Source organism: Nelumbo lutea, chromosome 8 (assembly GCF_056320005.1).
Source record: "Nelumbo lutea isolate HS-2025 chromosome 8, American lotus-T2T, whole genome shotgun sequence".
Lineage (NCBI taxonomy): Eukaryota > Viridiplantae > Streptophyta > Magnoliopsida > Proteales > Nelumbonaceae > Nelumbo > Nelumbo lutea.
Window position 1 is genome coordinate 5,645,864 of NC_142691.1, and position 20,685 is coordinate 5,666,548.

The window sequence follows — 20,685 nt, forward strand, 5'->3', positions numbered from 1 at the left end:
GGAGGGGACATACAATGGTTACATGAACGAATATTGATTCTTTATTATTATTATTATCGTTAGCAACTTTGTACACAAATTGAGTGAAGTACTGGAGCTTCCCTTGCTGGAATTTTATGTCTCCGCACCTTTCACCAACCTCACAAGCACTTGGAACCGTACATATGGAACACTTCGTTACTTGTAAAATTATCATTCATGGGATATGTTTTAAATCCATGGCCGCAAGTGCAACGCTCTATTTAGGGATGTCAACGGGGGAGGGTTCGGGGAGGATTTCATAAATTTTAGACTCAATTCGTTTCCCTAAACCTCTCAATTTATAATTGCCTCAAAATCTTCTTCAACTCTACTCTTTCTGCATTCAAGGTAGGGGGCATGTTGGGTTTAAAATCAGCATCTAATTTCCTATTATTTCTCGTTATATCTAATCAATAAATAATTAAAATAACATAAATAAACATCAAGATTTCTAATTACTTGATTAAAAAATATAAAAATGCGTAAACTATCAATTATCCTTCACATAAACTTCAAAATATTATTAAATTTAAAACCTATTATATAAAGTTTATATGCTTTCCAATAATATGCGACTCGGGGAAGGTCGGGTTTAACATAATACTATACCCTACCTGTACCCGTATGGGTTGTAGAATCCTAAAACCCGTACCTACTCCAAAACCCATCATTTAAGCAAAAAAAAACCTGTCCTGTCGGGGAGGATAGGGTAGGGGTGCAAATGATCATGATCCGATCCGAGATTTGATCCTATTTGGTCGAATTCGGATCACCCCTACTTGAATTGAGCAAATAGGATCCTATCAGATTCAGATCATCCCCTATCTGATCCAAGAAGATCTGATCCAATATACATTATATATTTATAATATATATATATATATATATGTTATTTATTTATTATTTATTTATATTGTATTTTTATAATTTTGTTATATTATTTATTTTTATAAAAACATGTATATATATGATGAAAATGAATAATTAAAAAATACTTGTATATTTTGTTTTTTTTTCTTTATTTAAATTGGCATATTTTATTTTTATTTTAATAATTTTTAAAGAAAACAAGTTGGATTGGATTATATCCGAAGATTCGACTTACCGATAGGATTCAAATTCAAATCTTAAGGCCTATAAAATTCGATCAGATCTTCGGATTGAATTAGATCTGACATGAACAATGTTAGATCGGATTCAGATATACCTTATTCGAATCCGATTCGATCTATTTGCATCCCTAGCCAGGGTAAGGGCGAATACCCACCAGGTAGGGTAGAAATTGCCATCCCTAGCTCAGTTGAGTTCGAATTTGTTACTCAAAAATCAGACCAACCTCACAAGCACTTGGTGTGAGGTGCGCTATGTATTGAGCAAATCTGAATTCCTGTTGGAGGAAGATAATCCCTCGCTCAGGAGGGTTTGAAGACTGTCCTGTGAGGACCAAATCTGAAATGTCATGAGTTATGAGTTGTGGTCAGAATTGATTTCTTGTTGTTGTTTGGGAGCTCGATATGCTGTCTTCATTGAGTGAAATCACTCACGTTAACATCATGGGCCATGCTCAAACCATGTAAAGGTGCAGGACAAGTGAGAATTAAAAAGTGCACTACATCAATGTACATTACTATTCCCACATGGTACACTAAGGTGATGCTTGGCATTGATGATGGTTTCTCCTGGCCCATTATCCAAAAATCGTTGATTTCTGGAATCAGTAATTTTGAAAAATCATCAAAATTTGTTATTTGGTATCACTTATGTCATGTAAGTTGATTTTTAATGAAATTGGTTTGAATTGTTTGGTATTGATTTTGAAGGGCCAATTATTTTTGTATTAGAGTTATTATTCAATGCCATATTGGATGCTATGTTATCATCAAAAAATTGGAATCAGTTAAAAATTAGAAAATCACCAGAAAAGGTGATCCCTGAAAGGGGCTGATTTCAATAATTGATTTTTGGCTGATTTCCCAAAAATCAGCATAATCGGCAAATCAAACAAGAAAAAAAAAATCACTTACTCTTCAAGTTCTGATGTAGATCCTATGTAACACCGATTTATGAGAAATCATCATCGCATGCCAAACATCACCTAAAATTAAATAGAAGACTGAAGACATACCTATTTCTACGCACATTATGATGTGTATTCATATTGAGACATTTCCCTACCTTTCTCTTTCAAACCAAACACAGCGTAGGGTTTACCAAAATAAAATCTTCCATTGACACATATATTCAGTGTTATGTTGACCACAGACCACGTCAATTAAAATAGAATCATTGTCAAAGGTGGAGTCTTTACCTTGATACCCGCCCTAACATTAGGGATTCTTCGATTTCTTAGTCTTCAAAATCTAGTGTGAGTCATCCTTTCACATGGGATCATCTTCATCTTATTGGTTGGTATTAGAAAACTCTTGTCGAACAATCAGAATGTCTTCACTGTAAAATCTACACTTTCCCTTCCCTCTTCCCTCATTCACTCCCACCTTCATTTTCACCTCCATGGAACAATCAGAATGTCTTCACTGTAAAATCTACAACACAACACCTTCGATCCTCTTCACCGGCACACACCAACAGAAAAGGAGATATCTCCCTCTTCCCCTTATTGACTCCCATCTTCATTTTCACCTTCATCGAATAGCCTGAAATATAGCACATTCATGGGAAAATCTACAGTGCCTTCGATTCTCTTCATCAGCACACACCGATAGAAGCGGAGATATATCCCTTCATTCCTTTGTCATGTCTTCTTCGTTGGACCGCAATCAAACAACAGGCATGGAAGCATGAGTTGTTGTTTGTTGGACTATTGTTTGCCAACGTTCTGTGCGTATTGTGTAGTGGGGTTGTGATGAACAGGGTCAAGTAAACTCCCTTACCATCTTGATATTTTCTCAAAAGCAATGGAGGTGAATTCATGTTAGAGGAATCAAATTAAGTAGAAAGGGAATTAGATGTATGTCAAATTTTGCACCGCTAATATGATTTTGTTAGTGTCATCAGCCATTGTCCATGTGTATCTTGTCGTGGGATTATGACAAATTGGTCAAGTTAAACCCCCTTTACCATTCCAATATATTCTTGGAAGTATTGAAGGTGAATCCATGTCAAAGAAATCAGATTAAGTGAAAGGAGAACTAGATGTACACAAACTTTATTTGCACCGCTAATATAATTTTGTAAGCATCACTTGCCACTGTTCACACGTATCCCATCGCGGGGTTGTAACAAACTGGTCACGTAAACCTCACTTACCATCTTAGTATCTTCTTGGAGCATTGGAAGTGAATTCATGCTAGAGAAATCGGATTAAGTGGAAAGAGAAAATAGATATATGTAAATTTTTACTTCCCTAATCTAATTTTGTAAGTATCGTCCACCAAAGTCTGTGCGTATCACGCCACAGGATTATGAGGAACGGGTCAAATAAACTCCCCTTGTTCTCACAATATCTTTCCGAAAGCACTGGAAGTGAATTCATGCTAAATAATTTAGATTAAGTGAAAAGGGGAACCTAAGGTATGCCAAATTTTGCATAGTTAATCTAATTTTGTGAGCAATGTCCACTGTTGTCCGCATGTATCTCACCGTAGAGTTATGATGAACGGGTTAAATAAAACCCCTTTACCATCCCAATATCCTATCAGAAACGTTGGAGGTGAGTCCATGCCAGAGGAATTGGATTAAGTGGAAAGGGGAACTTAATGTACATAAACTTTTGCACAATTAATTTGATTTTGTAAGCATCATCCACAATCATTCGTGCGTATTACACCGCATGGTTAAGATGAACGACTCAAGCCAAACCCTTACCCTTCCGATATTTTCTCAAAAGCATTCAAGGTCAATCCATAGTAGAGGAATTAAATTAAGTGGAAAGGGAATTTGATGTATTTGATGTACATCAAATTTTGCACCGCTAATAAAGAATGTGTAAGTGTCATTCATCGTCGTCCGTGCATATCCCACTCTGGGATTGTGATGAACTGTTCAAGTAAACCCCCATTACCATTCTTATGTCCTCTTATGAGCATTGGAAGTGAATCCAAGTTAGAGAATCAAATTAAGTGAAAGGGAATTAGATGTATGTAAACTTTTGCATTGCTAATATGATTTTGTAAGTGCCATTCACCATTGTCCATGCGTATCTTGCCATGGGGTTGTGATAAACTGGTCATGTGAACCTCACTTACCACCTCGATATTCTATTAAAAGGGTTGGAGGTGAATTCATGCCACAGAAAATCAAATTAAGTGGAAAGGGGAACTGGTTGTACGTCAAAATTTGCATCGCTAATATGATTTTGTGAGTGTCATATGCAGCTATCCGTGTATATCCTGTCATGGAATTGTGACGAACAGGTCAGGTAAACTCCCCTTACTATTCCGATATATTATCGGAAGCATTAGAGGTGAATCCATGTCATATAATTCAGAGACCTTTAGTTTGATATAAAATAATAACCTAACCTCACCCTTTCTTTCTCATTTTCTGTCAAACCAAACATAGCCTTGAGAAACCTTTTTGGCTTTTTCACTCGCACGTATTTGTCTACAGAAGGTAATTTATAGTCATGGCGATGTGATACGTTGATAAAATCAACAATCTGCAAGATTGCAGCTGCAACGGGCATCAACTGCCGTGCAAGTTGGTTTTGAAGATCCAATAATGTAATTTAAGTGCTGCAGCATCTGATTCCATACAATGGTACCCCGGTATGGTCAATTAGAACTCAATTTTGACGGCTGGTCTAGGGAACCCGGAATCACGAACTCAATTTCGGCACCCAGACTGTATTTCCCCCCACAATCAAGGAAGACTCAGCAGTAAGAGTGTCAATGGACCGGCTTTGGATTGGACCCAGTCCAGTCCAAAATCAATTTGAATGGATTGGACAGACCAACAAGACATTGGATTGGACCAATCTAGTCCAAAATTGGATTGCACCTGGTCCGTCTGTAACAAATTTATATTGGATTGGGTTGGATTAAGCCAATATCTGGTCCATTGATATAAGATAAGAATATATGTGTCAATGGATTGGGTTTGGGTTGAAACCAATCTAAATCAAAATGAATTTGAACAGATTGGATGGTCCAGACATTGAATTGGACCGGTCCAAATTGGTCCAAAACATTCATTGGATTGGATTGGACCTGGTCCATTTATAATGGACTCACATTGGACTGGATCGGATTGGACCAAATCCAGTTCAATTGACACCCCTACTCAGCAGCTGTGGCCTAGTCATGAGCCCAAAATATTCTGTTATCCATTAAAAGTGTAAATAAAAATATATTCTTGAACCTGAAAATTTTGAATGTAGTGCAGCCCAAAACCAAGTGTCATGTAATTGATATTCTCAAAAATCAGGCAACCTGATTTTGCACTTCTACCCAGTGTATTACTCTCTTTACTCTGCACCTTACTAAGAAGAAAAATCTGGATCCTCTGCATGAACTGTAACTAATCTCCTTTTTTTGAAGATAAATAAAAAGAAAATTCATTAAAACAGAAGAAAGAGAGGTACAATGCCAGGTGATCAGAAATCACCCAGACCAAACAAGGAAAGAGAACAAATAACAAAAAACACCCCAGAAAACCTTCAAACTCGCTCACAAGACCACCCCAGGAAAAAAAAAAAGCCCATATCAATCCACCCTCCATACCATGAGGATCTAAACAGATGACACCCTCCTCACAAAAACAGAGACTACCCCAACTCCTCTCCTACTTTTCCACATCTAGCAACACTAGCCTTAACTTTCTTCTCTCCAAATTCATAAAAGCTTGCCTTGTGAACTCTTCCCCACCCCCACCCCCCGGAAAAAAGGATCATTATTTTGCTTACTTGGACTTCCATCTCTACTACTTCCAACCTTATTTTATTCTCCACTTCTCTTACTTGATCGGTTGATCCACTACCTTGTTATCATCACTTTCCTGTAAATCCAATCCTCCAAATCAGAATCATTCTTATCATGATATTGATCAGATTCCTCAGGTTGTGGCTCAAAAGAAACAGCAGCCCCCACCTCTAAAGGTGCTAGATCCTGTTTAGCATTTAAGTCTTCAACCTCCTATTCGTTATTTCTGCCTTTGATTTCAACTTCTTCCCTCTACATCTCCTTTTGAATTTTTTACAGGGGCATGTCCCAAAGAGACCCTCCTTCAGACGTGAAAAAACCTTTGTCACATGAACCAGCTGCCTATCAATTGGACCCTTTAAATTGTTTACTTCAAAGACATTTTGCTTTTAGCATTAGCCCCTTTAGCCACATTTTCCATACTCAAATCTAGTCTCTTCCTCCCCAAATCCTTGTCCAGTTTCCCCACCTTCGATATAAATCCTTTCCTAATTTACTTCCTCAGTCTCCCACAAATTTATGTTACACTCAACTGTTGTTTCGGAAGAACCAGTTCCCCTCAAAGCCACAGTACTCTCAATTCACTCAGAATCATGCACCACCCATATCTCAGATTCACCATAACAGTTGTTCACCTCCAAATTCGTATCCCTTTCCTTCTCAGCAACACTACGCTGCTGAAGCCCACACACCCCAAATTTCTCCACCTACATCTCTCTGTTTTCAGGAGTAATGACTAATGACATCAAAACCAGCACTATGACTATCCTTAAGCAATCTTTCTTTTAAGTGAAGCAGACAAGGAGAACCTTAGCAAACATTTCGCTGTCAACTGAAGGTTGAACCACCTGATCAGCCTTACTATGCTCTTCCAAAGTTTTTACACGTTTGTCCTGCCCCAACTGAAAGACCACTTTTGTAACCTATCTCCTCATATCCTACAAGACCTGTATATAGCAAAGAAATACCAGTATACCCCAGGATGTACACTGCAAGCAATTAACCGCTAGTAGTAAGTAGTTACTTCTCAATATGTCCTATAAACAGGACACAACCATGTTTTTATTCCCGATTACCTAGAAGGAAAAACAGGACATATTCATGTTTATTACCATTAAAACAATAGATAGTAATGGCAGTACAAATGAAGGATCCATGGTCCACCGTTATGATGTCCAACCCATAGTCTCTTGTGATGACATCGTTTTATGAAGCCTATGCATATCCATCTTCCATAGCATGGGTATGCATGCATACCCACGTTCCATTCTCATCAAGCCTGTATGCTTGGTGGTCCCCCTAACAGAGAGGTTGCACTTATATAGTTGCAGCAAGAAATCTTGCATTCTGTACAAACTCAGTAATTTACTTTTTTTTAGAAATTAACTGCTTTGGACTAAATTTGTGTAAAATGGATGTTTCTATATGACTTCTCTAGTCCATACAAAGCAATCTCAACTCCAGGAGTTAGCAAGGAATAATTACAGCAAAAAGTACCTTTAAATATTCATATGGGCTACATGGTTCCCTTAGTAGGGGCAGCCCAATGAACAAGGCTCCCACCAATGCGGCGTCTGGGAGGGACAGATGTATGCAGCCTTGCACCTGCACATACAGAGAGGTTGTAATTTTTTTTTTTATCAATAAGAGAGGTTGTAATTACTCCATGGTTCTCTTAGTATGACTTTAAAACCCCATGAATGGCTATTATTAAGAAGAATTATGCAAGGCAAATAAATAAATTGAAGGAAATAAAACAAACAAAAGATAATTCAGCTTTGGTTTTAAAATCCCAGGCCAGAACCTCTTGAGATGTATTAATCAATCAGATAAAAACATGGGTGTCACATTCACTTGAAAAGATCAATACAAGAACAAATAAAAAAATCAAGTCCCTCAAATTCTCTTCACAATTCACAACACAGAGCACACAAAACTCTTTTTCTTTTTCTTTTTTTATAACAGAAACCGGTGACACTATTAAATTGAAACACTAAAATGTTGACCCAAATCTAAACAGAAGATCTATTTTGCATTGAGAAGTGGGAACTAACTACTTCAGACTGAGAACTAAAAAGTAATTCACATTTATAAATCTATTTTGCGTTGAGAAATAGCAAATAGGTAAAACAGAATCAGGAAAAAGGGAAAATCCCTAAAACAGCTACATCTCAAAGAATTAAACAACAAACTTCCTGATTTTGAGAGATGTAATATATCCTATATTCCAAGGGGATATAATGCTGCTTTTCATCTAATTACTCAACCTCAATATTGGACTGCCTCCAAAGTTCGAACCATAGTTTCCAGGGAGTCTCTAGCCCTGTCTCTTCTTACTAAAATAAATTCCCAAATTTTAGGCTGCAAATTAACAGGTTTAAACAGCCATTCTCACTGTTAATGACAATAACATTATCAAATATATAAAATCAAATGACTTCTTGTAATAAATAATATTTGTTATTAAATGAAGTAGCAGAGTACCTCATGGCAACCATTTATGCTTCCCTGGGTTCCTGTAGAAATGACTCTCCTGACCTGAAAATCAAACAAAGCTAGCCATCAATTACATTAAAGGCTTCAAACAGCAAATGCAGATCCGATTCTCTGATCAGAATCATTAAAAAAGTGATCTTCTAAACAAAAAATTATCTTGAAAGAACAGTTGCAGTAGTGGAGGATCGTACTCACCCAAACTAAATGAAAACAGTGAAAACCCTAAACTAGGGTTTATTGCTGCCCAGGGCAATCTTGCTTGCCCTCATATACTAAGATGCATGTACACTTTAGAAGAGGATCCATACATCATCAAATCCAAAGAGAAAGAACAGATGAACTCAATAGAATTATGAGAAGATGATGAAGATATAGAACAGATCATCAACCTTTATCAAAGATCAGAAATCTTTAGCATGGGTAGCACAGATGATCAGCCACGGAAGGTTTGAATATCTTTGACAAAAAGAGATGCTGTTGTTGCAATAGAAAATGCCTTGGAAGAATGGCTAAAGAATTTTTCTCAATTGAGGCACGATATTTTTTTGTACCATGGGCTAATGTTATTTTTAGCCAGTGGCCCATTTCTCATTTTAAAAAGAATGAGGCTCATGGCAAGAATTTTGTAACTAAACACTCATATTATCCATTCTTGCTCATTCTTACTCAGAATGAGTAAGAATTGAAACAATGAGGCCTGTAGCATCAAACCAAACATAGCCTAGATGCCAATACATGGGCAAAGTCATGATCTTGACCCGCCTTATGTAAAAGTAACTCAAAAGTGCATGACAACAAAGTACAAATACATAACTCCACTGGAGTTGATTGAAAAAAATAAATAGTTACTGCATGGATAAGGAGATCCCTGAAACAAGAGATCCAGTACTGGAGGTGCCTGATTCTAACATGCATCAATATTAGGGCTGTAATTGGATCGACTCAGACCCGATGCAGCAAAATTCGCATCCAATCAGGTTACTGATAGCATACATCCAAATCCGTTCCAAAATCCAATTGGATTTAAAGACTCGGATTCGAATCCGAATCCTAATGGACTTGGATCAGATTTGGATTTAATCTGACTCCGCTACAAATTTTCTAAAATAACAGAAATATTGAAAATTTATTTATTTTTTAACCTTTATATATAATAAATTAATATAAATATAACACACTAAATTTATTATATACATAAATTCATATAATATAATATATAGAATATATTTTTTATAATTTTAGATATAATTATATAAAACTTATATGTTAAAATTAATAAATGCTATATTATAATCGGATTCAGACTTTAATCGGATCGGATGGAGTCAAATCCGAATCCGATCCGATTATTAATCGGATGTAGATTGTAACATCCGAATCATGTCTTATTACATATATACATCATCTGAATCCGATATAAGCAGATCAGATGTTGTATCGGGTCTCGGATTTTCGGGTACAATTGACAGCCCTAATCAATATGCCTATACATTGTATGTGGCCACTGAAGTTGATTGAAAAAATAAGTAGTTACTGCATGGATAAAGAGATCCCTGAAGCAAGAGATCAAGTACTGGAGGCACCTGGTTCAAACATGCATCAATATGTCTATACGTTGTATGTGGCTGGCTCTTTTCAACAGGAACCTGTCTCTGAAGCTACAGGTGTTGTGCTACAGTAGTGCTACTTAACAATCCAAGAAATCTATTGTTTGCTGCAGGAAGACCAATCAAAATTGGCAGCAACAGTGAAGCTGAGTGGTAGGCTTTAAAAGCATGGCATTCATGAAGCAATTAACAGGAAAATCAAAAGTTTACTGATCTGTTCAGTGTTCTGGTGCTCTGCAGCCTGTGAATAGTATGAACACTTCTAATAACAGTGACTCATGGGAAATTACTGCAACAAAGATGAAATACAACACATGCAATCTTCTTTTTATTTTATATGTATATTGCTAATGATATGATGGATTCCAATGAAAATAATTATGATAAATAGTAACAAAGCTCTCTTTTGCTGCGGAAAAAAAAAAAGAAGAAGAAAGTAGGTAAAAATTTTCAAGGTTGACATTGATCAAACTAGCAACTGTGCATAAACAGTTTTATCACCTTCTATTCCATACTTCAGAAATTTCTATGCTGATAACAGAAGCTCTAATACAAGATGAAGGGAGAAGCAAAGTCAATGTATCAAAAACTTTTAAAGAGAGGGCCTGGATTACATTCGGACTTCTACACCTTCCTTTAGTAAGTGCTCTTTCACAGATTTAATGGGTACCTCCTTCCGATGAAAAATTCCAGCTGCAAGTGCAGCAGAAGCATTTGTTTCTCGAAAAACTTCTGAGAAGTGTTCAGCTGCACCAGCACCACTACTCGCTATGACAGGGATGGACACAGCATCTGAGATCAGCTTTATTAGATCTATATCATATCCTTTCCCTTGACCATCACAATCGATGCAATTCAGTAATATTTCCCCAGCTCCCAATTCCTCAACTGCTTTTGCAAGCTCATAAGCTCCAATTGGCCGACCCTCTCGTCCACCATTGACCGTGCACTGGTACCAGGCATATTCTTCTCCATTTGGACCTGGAACCTTAACTCTTACAGCCTTGAACTCTATGTCATCAGGATTCTTGACATACACCTTACGGGGATCAATACTTACAACAACTGCCTGATTTCCATAAACTCTGGAAATCTGCTCTAAGCTGCTCTTTCCAGTCTTCACTCCAGTTCTTAGGTATTCCTCTGCAGCATAAACCGCATCACTTCCAATAGAAACCTTATCTGCACCGGACCTAAAATACTCTGATGCAACTTCTAAACTAGTATAGTGCCTCCCATTTCCATCCGTGAAATCCCGTATTCCACCACCAACAGTTAGTGGTACAAAAACATTTTCTGATGTATAACGTAGTACCTGCAGCATTGGTAAATCACCTAAAGGGAAGTCACGGAATCCTGTAATGTTCAGAAAGCTAACCTCATCAGCCCCATCTTTATAATACTGTCCAGCAAGCTCCACTGGCTTGCCAAGGTTACGGACCTCATTCTGCTTAGTATGTTCTCTTACATCATACTGGTCGCCTTTCGTTACAACAAGGTCTCCTCTATCATTTGCTCTTACATCAAGGCAAGCGATTACTCTCTTTGCAAGTTTTGAAGCTTCCCTTTCAATTGGCCTCTGTACCCCATAATGTTTTGCTTGCAGGAACCTCCTCAATATGGAAAGACCAACAACTCCACTCTTTTCTGGGTGAAACTGAACAGCATGCACATTTCCCCTTCTAACGGATGCAATGAAATTATCACCATAGTTGCACGTTGATGAGATCCAATCTTTGTTATCATTTGAGGGCATTGCACGGTATGAATGAACAAAATAAACATGGCGTCCTCCAATATCATCCAAAATCCCTGAGTTGCTTTCGATTTTCAAGGCATTCCAACCAATGTGAGGAACTCTGAATCCATTAGATGAATCGAAACGTCCAACCACACCAGGTATCAATCCCAGTCCTTTGACCGGTCCATTCTCCTCGCTAGATTCAAAAAGGAGCTGAAGTCCGAGACAAATACCTAAAAAAGGCCGATCACTTTGTATATATGTACATAGTGCTTCAGCCATCCCTTTCTGGTTCAACACATCCATGGCCGCAGCGAAAGCCCCAACCCCAGGAAAAATAAGGCGATTCGCATTGAGAATATCTTCAGGGCATTGAACATCTTTAATGTCGAAACCAAGGTACCGAATGGCATTCCTTACACTTCGGACATTGCCAGCACCATAATCCAACAGAGTAACAACAGAATCTCCTCCGCTAGAAGCAGCACAAACTGAATTTTTTCTTGATCTAAGTTTAAATTTCTGCCCGCAAACATCTTGAGGAAGGTAGTTGGGAGAGGGGGAAAGAGCTGATGATCGAAAGATGGGAACTTTTGTAACAGAAAATGAAGAAAAAGGCATCATCTCCATTTTCCCCAAACTTGTGCACACGCACACGCTTGACGATGTTAACAATGGAAAGGCGGTCTGCGTGTGGATAGAAACAAAGATTATAGAGTCCCTCTAGATAGGCTGCGAAAAAATTACCGGGATTTGTTTGGCGATCTAAGAACTCAGAAGATACCCTCCCAACTCTTGAGTCTCGAACGGTTTGATAAAAAAGGTATTTTGCCAAGGAACTTTATGAATGGCTTTAACGAACTGCAGTCCCTGTAGTCAATGTCGTTCACCACGAGAATGGTCGGATCTTCTTCGAGCTCCTCACTTTCGTATCAGGTTTTAGATTTTAGCCTTCTAGGGTTTATTTGTTTTTACTAGGTTCTTGCTTACCGAGCACTAGTTCTCGGTTCTCGTTAATGTGGAAAGCCCTAATTTCCTTTTGGGAAACCTTCAGCCCTTCAAGTTTCACAGTAGGCTTAGTTAAATAGGAACTAGAAGACTAAGTTAGGTTGTAATTAGGAATTAGGATAAAGGCAACATGGTTAAGTAGGAATTAAGTGGATTCGGTTTGAGTCGGTTTATGAATTTGTACAACTTGAAACTGACCGATGCTTATGAAAACTCAGCCAACTCGGGTTGGGTCAACTCTGGTTGGTCGGTTTGGTCGGGTTGGGCCTTCTTATGAACAGCCCTACTAGTTTGGGCAAAATAATCTCTACCCACGTTATTTATTTTATTTTTTTAACACACGAACATTCCCATAATGTTGCAAACACAAGTTCAGAGGGGCTCCCTATAGACCGTGCCCAGAGGTGTAAATCGGGTCGTGAACGTGACCCGGCATGATGGTCCGAGGGCCAGGCTAGGCCTGGCACAATCATGTGGGTCGTGTTGGGCTTGGGGTTTTAGGTCTATGGGCCAGCATGGCACGACACGACCAAGCAAGCCATGCCACCTGCGGGCTGTGGGTTGACACGGCTCAGCCCGCAGCCCGGCCCGGCATGGCTCATATATATTTTATAATATATATATATATATATATATTTATAAGTATATAACAATATATAGTATATAATACATTAATAAAATAAAAATTTTTAAATTTTATTATATTAATTTATTTAATTATTGTATATACAAAATTCATATAAAATTAAAATTTTAAGTTTTTGTCAATTTTTTTAAATAAATAGATTTGGCCCGATGCACGGCCCGACCTAGCCCAAGGCTCAGCCCATGGGCCAGCCTGGCCCGCGGCACGACATGGGCCCACATGGGCTTGGGTCGTGAGCCATGTTGGGACGACCCCCAAATTTTTCACCAAAGAGGGTGGCACAACCCATTCGACCTGCGACCCATACAGCCCGGGACGACCCACTTTACACCTCTAACCATGCCCCATAGCCCATTGGGAGCATCCCCATCTCGGCAAACACCACCTAATGAAGAGTCTAGGTCTTCTTCAGACCAGTGACACGTTGTTGGCTATATTCAACCAACTACACATCGGGAATTCTTATTCTTATATATATCTATTAAAGGGATAGGGGTGGTCTCCCTTTTCACCAAATGGCAGCCCATATATATATATATATATATATATTAAATCAAATACAACAAAAATTACAAGTAAAAAATTATGAAACCGTTCTAGTCACCGGTTTTGGATCGACGGTTTAATTGTCTGGTTCGAACAGACAGCCCATTTTGACAACAAAAATTACAGGAAAAAAATTGAATGTGTGAGGTCCCTTAAACAGTATCATATGTGTTATGTCATTCGAGTGTATGACTCATACGACCCAAAAAAGAAACCGTTTTGGCCATCGATTTTTGGGTTGACAGTTTGATTGCTTGGGTCAATGGGTCGTTGACTGATTCAATGGTTTTTGGCCAGGGACTAAAATTGGGGTAAAATGGAACCCATTGCTTGGACGATTTCCCAATTAAAAAAATGGTGGTTCGACCGTTCGATTCGAGCAGACAGTCACAACAAAAGTTATTGATAAAAAATTTAGTGTGTGAGGTCTTTTAAGTAGTATCATATGTGTCATGCCATTCATGTGTGTGACTCATACGACTCGAAAACGAAACCGTTATGGCCATCGATTTTTCGGGTCGATGGTCCGACCACCCAATTCGAATAGACAACCCGTTTTGACAAAAAAAAAACGGCAACAAATGCTTGAATGGGTCAACAATCGACAGTTCGACTACCCGGGACAGTGGGTCATTGACTGATTCCACGCTTTTTTGCCAAGGACCGGGATTGGCATAAAACAGAACCAGTTGCCTGGACAGTTCTCAATTAAAAAATAAAAAATGGTCAAAACTGTTGAATAGGTCAACGGGTCGACAATTCGATCGCCCGGGTCAATGGGTCGTTGGTCAATTCAACGGTTTTTGTCCAACGACGGTTCAAAAACCATTGTTTTTTTATGCTTTTGGATTTTCACTATTAAAAAGTTTCTTATACCGTTGGCTTTATTCAAGTGTATGCGGTATGTTCCTTTTTTTTTTTTTTGCTTCTTTTTTTTTTTTTTTTTTGTATTTGGTCTTTTTCTTCAAGATCCTCCAAAATGGGGGTTTACCACCATTTTAATTTTTTTTTCATTTTTTTTCCTTTGGGTTTTCTTGTGCAATGTTTTTTTTTTTTTTTTTTTAATTTTCGTACAAGAAAATCTGCTTTATCTCTTTCTTTGATTGCATGTATATTTAGCCCCGTCTCAAAGTGGAACTTTGGACTCAATTTTTTGATTTTTCCTTGGTTTTTCTAGTTTGGTGGATTTACCACCAATTTTTTTCTTTGTTTAATGTCACTTTGGAATTATCTTTCAAAGTTTTGGAATCCCTTGCAATGTCCACCCTTCCCATGACTATGGCTACAAAGTTATTTCATCTAATTAGGGCTGTTCACGGGTCGGGTTGGGTGGGTTTATTGAGGTTTTCCAACCAATCCGACCTGGTCGGGTTACCTGAGATGGAAACCGAAACCAACCCATTGTTAAGCAAAACCAACCTGGTCGGTTTGAGTCGGGTTGGGTCGGTTTTGGTCGATTTCGACTCTAAGTTCATCCATGCCCCCCATGGCCACCTAGTTTTCTAGAGATATATTTAAAACTGAAATATGTATTTTAGAAATATATATATATATATATATATAAACAAAAATATACATACAAATATATTGCAATATATATTTTCTAGAAATATATATCTAACATATTTCATAATATATATTTTTAGATATAGATATTGGAATATATATTTTTAGATATTTTTGTTTTTAGTTAAGTAGGAACTAAGTCGGTTCGGTTCGGGTCGATTTTAGTTTTCACACAAGAAAATCGAAACGACCCAAACCATCGGTTTATGAATTTGTACAACCCGAAACCAACCGGTGCTGATGAAAACCCGGCCAACTCGGGTTGGGTCGGTTTGGTCGGGTTGGGTCGGTTTGGTCGGGTTGGGCCTTCTTATAAATAGCCCTACATCTAATTATTGGCATTTAGAAAAAATGACCCGGAAACAAAACCATTTTGGCCATCGGTTTCCAAAATGGATGGCCCATTCTAACAACAAAACTTAAAAAATAAAAAATAATTAAAAAAAAGGCAAAAATCGTTGAACGGTCGACGAGTCGATAACCTGGGTCAACAGGTCATTGATTGATTCAACGATTTTTGGCCAAGGATCGGGTTTGGGGTAAAACGGAACTGGTTGCCTAGATGGTTCCCAGGCTGAATGGTCCTACTATCCAGGTCAACTGGGAGTTCTCAATGTAAAACAAAGGACAACTATGAAGTAGAGCTCAAAACTATCACTGTGTGATCATATTCTTTAATATAAGATGGTTCGCTAAAGCAATATTTAAAGAAACAAGCACACGATGATCACTTTTAAGTCTTTATATGAGTTTCAAGACTTGAGTACTTATAATTACAAATTTCTTATTAAGAAACCATTGTATTTTTTAAATAGTAAATAGCAATGTTGCAATTTCATTCCAACCCTGCGAAATAGAGCCCTCCACTAGTTTTTAGTTATCAAAATAAAAGATGTAAATTTCTAAATATATTTTATTTTATTTATTTTTTAAATGAATACAATACAGGAGGGGCTGCAATTTCAGATTTGTGAGGTGGATTGCGGTCCAGTTATCCCTAAAATAATCTAATGGGATGTTGACGTTCACACAAGATTCTGATTTCTGAGTCCGACGTAAGTAGAGAAAATGTGCAAACTGCAAAGTGTTCCAACGGCTCGCAGCCTTCCTTCCAGTTCACAAACCAGTTCAGCAGAGGAAAGTCTTTGCCAAGTCAGATCCTATTGTCATAATATCGACTTGCTAATTAACGGTCAAGATGTATCATCAGACTATGATGTGCACCACTCGATCTAATCTTGTTTATTATTATTTTATTGAATTAACGGTCAAATGGTCACTGCTATCATGCATGACTCTATCTGAGTTCACATGATTCCCAACTTTCCAAATAGACACAGCATGTGCTCTCATGGTGGTATGAGCTATGCTAACGTGTTTTACAACGATACCCACTTCTATAGACCGTGGTGATGGTCATGCATTTAAGTCCATCGGCCCCAAAACCGAGGATAGTCAGTTGCGCTTACATGGGAAAAAAAGCTGGTGAATATTTTGGGTTGCTTCTGGTTTCAGAGCTATATTAACCTGTTTCACAATGCTATCCACTTCTATGGACCATGTTGATGGTCGTGCATTTAAGTCCGTCGGTTTTGGGGTATGACCTATCCAAAATCGACGGATGAACAGTAGCGCTTACTGGGAAAAAAAGCTAGTGAATATTCTGGGTTGCTTCTGGTTTTGGAGATGCTAACGTGTTCCACAACGCTACCCACTTCTCAGAACCGTGGTGATGGTCGTGCATTTAAGCCTGTTGGCTTTAGGGTATGACCTACCCAAAACCGACAGATGGACAATAGCCCTTACATGGGAAAAAAAGTTGGTGAATATTGCGGGTTGCTTTTGGTTTTGGAGCCAACGATAGATGGACACGAGGGGTTCACACAGATTTTCTAGTGTGAGCGCTCCTGTTGGATACTCAGGTTTCCGTTATTGAGTTTGGTCTACAGGGTTGGGTTGGGCAGGTTTTTTGTGTGAAGACAGCAAAAAAATAGACTAGAGGGGAATTTGGGTGCTAAATTACAAAAACGTCCGTATCTATTTGCTGAAATGATGACAGGAGTTGCCCGTTCAGACATGGAATCCTCTTTGGAGTACAAGGACGTCCAAGGTCCAACCAATGGAGCCCATTCGGTTGAAGCAACACCAATTGGGCCTATGAAGATGGCCCATTTCTTTTAGAAGTTCCTAAGCCCATCAGTGAAAAATCTATCATCTCTAAAATAGTCTAAATGACTATTTTTCTTTTTCTTTATACAAAAGAAATGACAAGATCTATGCTCAAGGTCTTTTTAAAAGAAATGGCAGGATGTAGTTCCTGAGCCCAACAGTGCTAACTCAGGAAACTGCTTTTGGGCTGACTAATTGTGTTATTTTATTGGGCTTCACCACAAAGGATTTGATGGGCCTCGGTGGCAACGGAAAATGGGCTCTATTTTCTTTGTCAAATCAAGGTCCAATTGAAACTACAAATTGGTTGTAGTTCAGTAATTTTGCTATATAAATGAGCCCCACATTAACCCGAGTCTCCCGTTGTATTTGTCTCGCTCTTGAGATTGTGGAGTCTGAGTCGAGACTTGCTGTTTCCTTCTTTCAATCCTTGGTTGATCAAAGACGCAGACCTCAAGTCATTGTTCTTCTGCAATTGCTCTTTAACATTCCGCTTCTTCTTCACCATTAATTTCAATCAGTTGAGAGATTTGGAACCTTGAACAATTGGGTTTTTTTTTTTTTTTTTCTTTTCACTTTTCTTCTTTCTCGTCTCTGGAACCTATTGGAATCTGTTTTCCCTCTGATTTTCAATCTTCAAATTAGTAAATTATCATCTTTTATTTTCTCTATTTCTGTTCGGTTTCAGGTCGAGAAAAAAAACTAGTTCAGCTTCTCTCTTTAAATTTGTTGAAATTCCAGCCTTTTGGTTTCATTTGATCATTATAATACATTTCTCAGCTTAAGTAGGCATTTTTTTCATAGTTGAAGAAACTTCTTCAGCTTTTGTTTCAAAAGGAAAGAATCAATAAATATCTCTCTCTCTCTTTTTTTTTTTCAGATTTCGTTGTGGTTGAAATGACGAATGAATTGCAGAACTGGGTACTAATGGTGACTGCTCAAACTCCAACGAATATCGCAGTCATCAAGTACTGGGGGAAGAGGGATGAAACCCTAATTCTTCCTGTAAACGACAACATTAGTGTAACGCTTGATCCAGAACATCTCTGCACGACGACTACCGTTTCTGTTAGTCCCAATTTCGAGAATGACAGGATGTGGCTCAATGGTTCATGGATATCTCATTTGTTTGTCTGGTTGAGGTTTGATTTCTGATGCTTTTTAGTATTTGCTCACTCTAGGAAATTTTAACTTTTGCTGGTTAGTGTAGGAGATTTCCCTCTCTGATGGTAGATTTCAGAACTGTTTGAGGGAAATCCAGTGTTGATGATGAGGACAAGGGGATCCACATTAAGAAAGAAGATTGGGACAAACTGCACGTACATATTGCTTCCTATAACAACTTTCCAACTGCCGCTGGATTGGCTTCTTCTGATGTTGGTTTTGCTTGTCTTGGTAAAATTGCATGCAGCCTTTGCTCTGTGGTGTTTTAAATTAAAAGTTGTACATCTTGTCTGGTGACTGGGAATTGGGAAAAAGTTTACAGGAGTAATAACTGTAGCTTAAGAGTAGTTTATATTTATCGCAGCCAAAGAAAAAGGTAGTTTATATGTATTTCAGGAATGGGGGCTAAACGAATTCTGACTAGCATTGGTGTCTGATCTTGTTATTCTTTTAGATAGGAAAATTTAGGTTTGTGAGAAAATGGTTAGATAGAAGAACTAGATAAGGGGTTTGGAGTGATTCAATTGATATCTTCACTAAAGATGTATGCTGGCAAAATTGTTACACATACGGGAAAGAGCTTACACCAAATGACGAGGATTTCTATGGAAGAACTGGATTTGGGGTTTGGAGTGATTCGATTGATACCTTCACTAAAGATGTAGGCTGGCAGAATTGTTACACATACGGGAAAGAACTTACATTAAATGATGAGGATTTCTATCCTCTAACGAGGTGTTTGACAATATGTATGACCTTGTTTTTTAAACCAAAAGAATAATTATTTTTCTTTAAAGAAACAATATCAAATATATTGGTGAACAACCCTTAAATTGTTCAAATAATGATAAGTTCAAATTAAGATAATGCAGTAGAATTGTCATTATCTATACTACTAATAAAAGAGAATAGTCCCATTTTCTGGATTTTTTATTAGACATTTTTACCCTTTATCTAAGCAACATACAACGGCATAAAAAATGGCATATATATCCTTTACTCTCACTCAAAAAACTGCCCACTTATGACACTTAAGAAACTGTCCATTTATAACACTTAAGAAATTGCCCATTTATAACCATTCAAAAACTGTCCACTTATAATTATTCAAAAACTATCCATGAATTGTAAATAGTTTTGTCTTGGAGATACTGTCAAATGCACGTACATATTTACTAGTTATTCTCAAAATCTAAATCCTTTCAACTTCTAGTATTTAGTGGACAAGAAAGTTTCTACCTTTATAAAGCTGATAATAAAAGATATAAACAATCATGTGATGCCAAGGATGAATTAACATGCTGACTATAGGTGCCATTTGGATTTATCATTCATGTTTATGATCTTTGGTCTATGACATTCTTGCTTGTATATCAATTAAGGGATAGGTGGCCTCCTCTTTCGCCAAATGGCAGCCCTTTAATATATATTAATATTGAGAACTGATTCACTTATGATTGAATCAAATATGAATTCACCTCTATCCGATCCCACATAATCTGTCATAGTTCGATTTAAAGGGTTGCCCATTTGGCGAAAGGGGGAGACCACCCCTATCCCTTTAATAGATACTAGCGGAGGGGCCCTGCTTCATATGGACTTGATTTGAATTGTAAAATTACTATTTGTTACATTAAGACAATGGTTTCTTAATAAGAAACTTGCAATTATAAGTATTCAAATCTTGAAACTCATATAAAGACTTAAAAGTGACCATCATGTGTTCGTTTTTTAAATATTGCTTCAGCAAAGCATCTCATACAAAAGAACACAGTCATACAATGATAGTTTTGAGTTCTACTTCATGGTTGTCATTTGTTTTACATCTAGAACTCCCAATTG

The 20,685-nt window shown here is 37.7% G+C and overlaps 1 protein-coding gene and 1 long non-coding RNA gene across 2 annotated transcripts; one reads left to right on the forward strand and one right to left on the reverse strand.

Moving 5' to 3' along the window:
- Positions 1 to 10,440: 10,440 nt before the first annotated feature.
- AT-HF (HIS HF) lies at positions 10,441 to 12,800 on the reverse strand. The gene has a single exon (XM_088959553.1). It carries the CDS (start codon positions 12,372 to 12,374, stop codon positions 10,614 to 10,616), a length of 1,761 nt encoding a protein of 586 aa, XP_088815679.1. The 5' UTR covers positions 12,375 to 12,800; the 3' UTR covers positions 10,441 to 10,613.
- Positions 12,801 to 18,036: 5,236 nt separating this feature from the next.
- On the forward strand, positions 18,037 to 19,591 carry LOC148842353 (uncharacterized). The gene is made up of 2 exons (XR_016103591.1): positions 18,037 to 18,199; positions 18,560 to 19,591. It is a non-coding gene; the product is annotated as an uncharacterized LOC148842353 (long non-coding RNA).
- Positions 19,592 to 20,685: the final 1,094 nt, after the last annotated feature.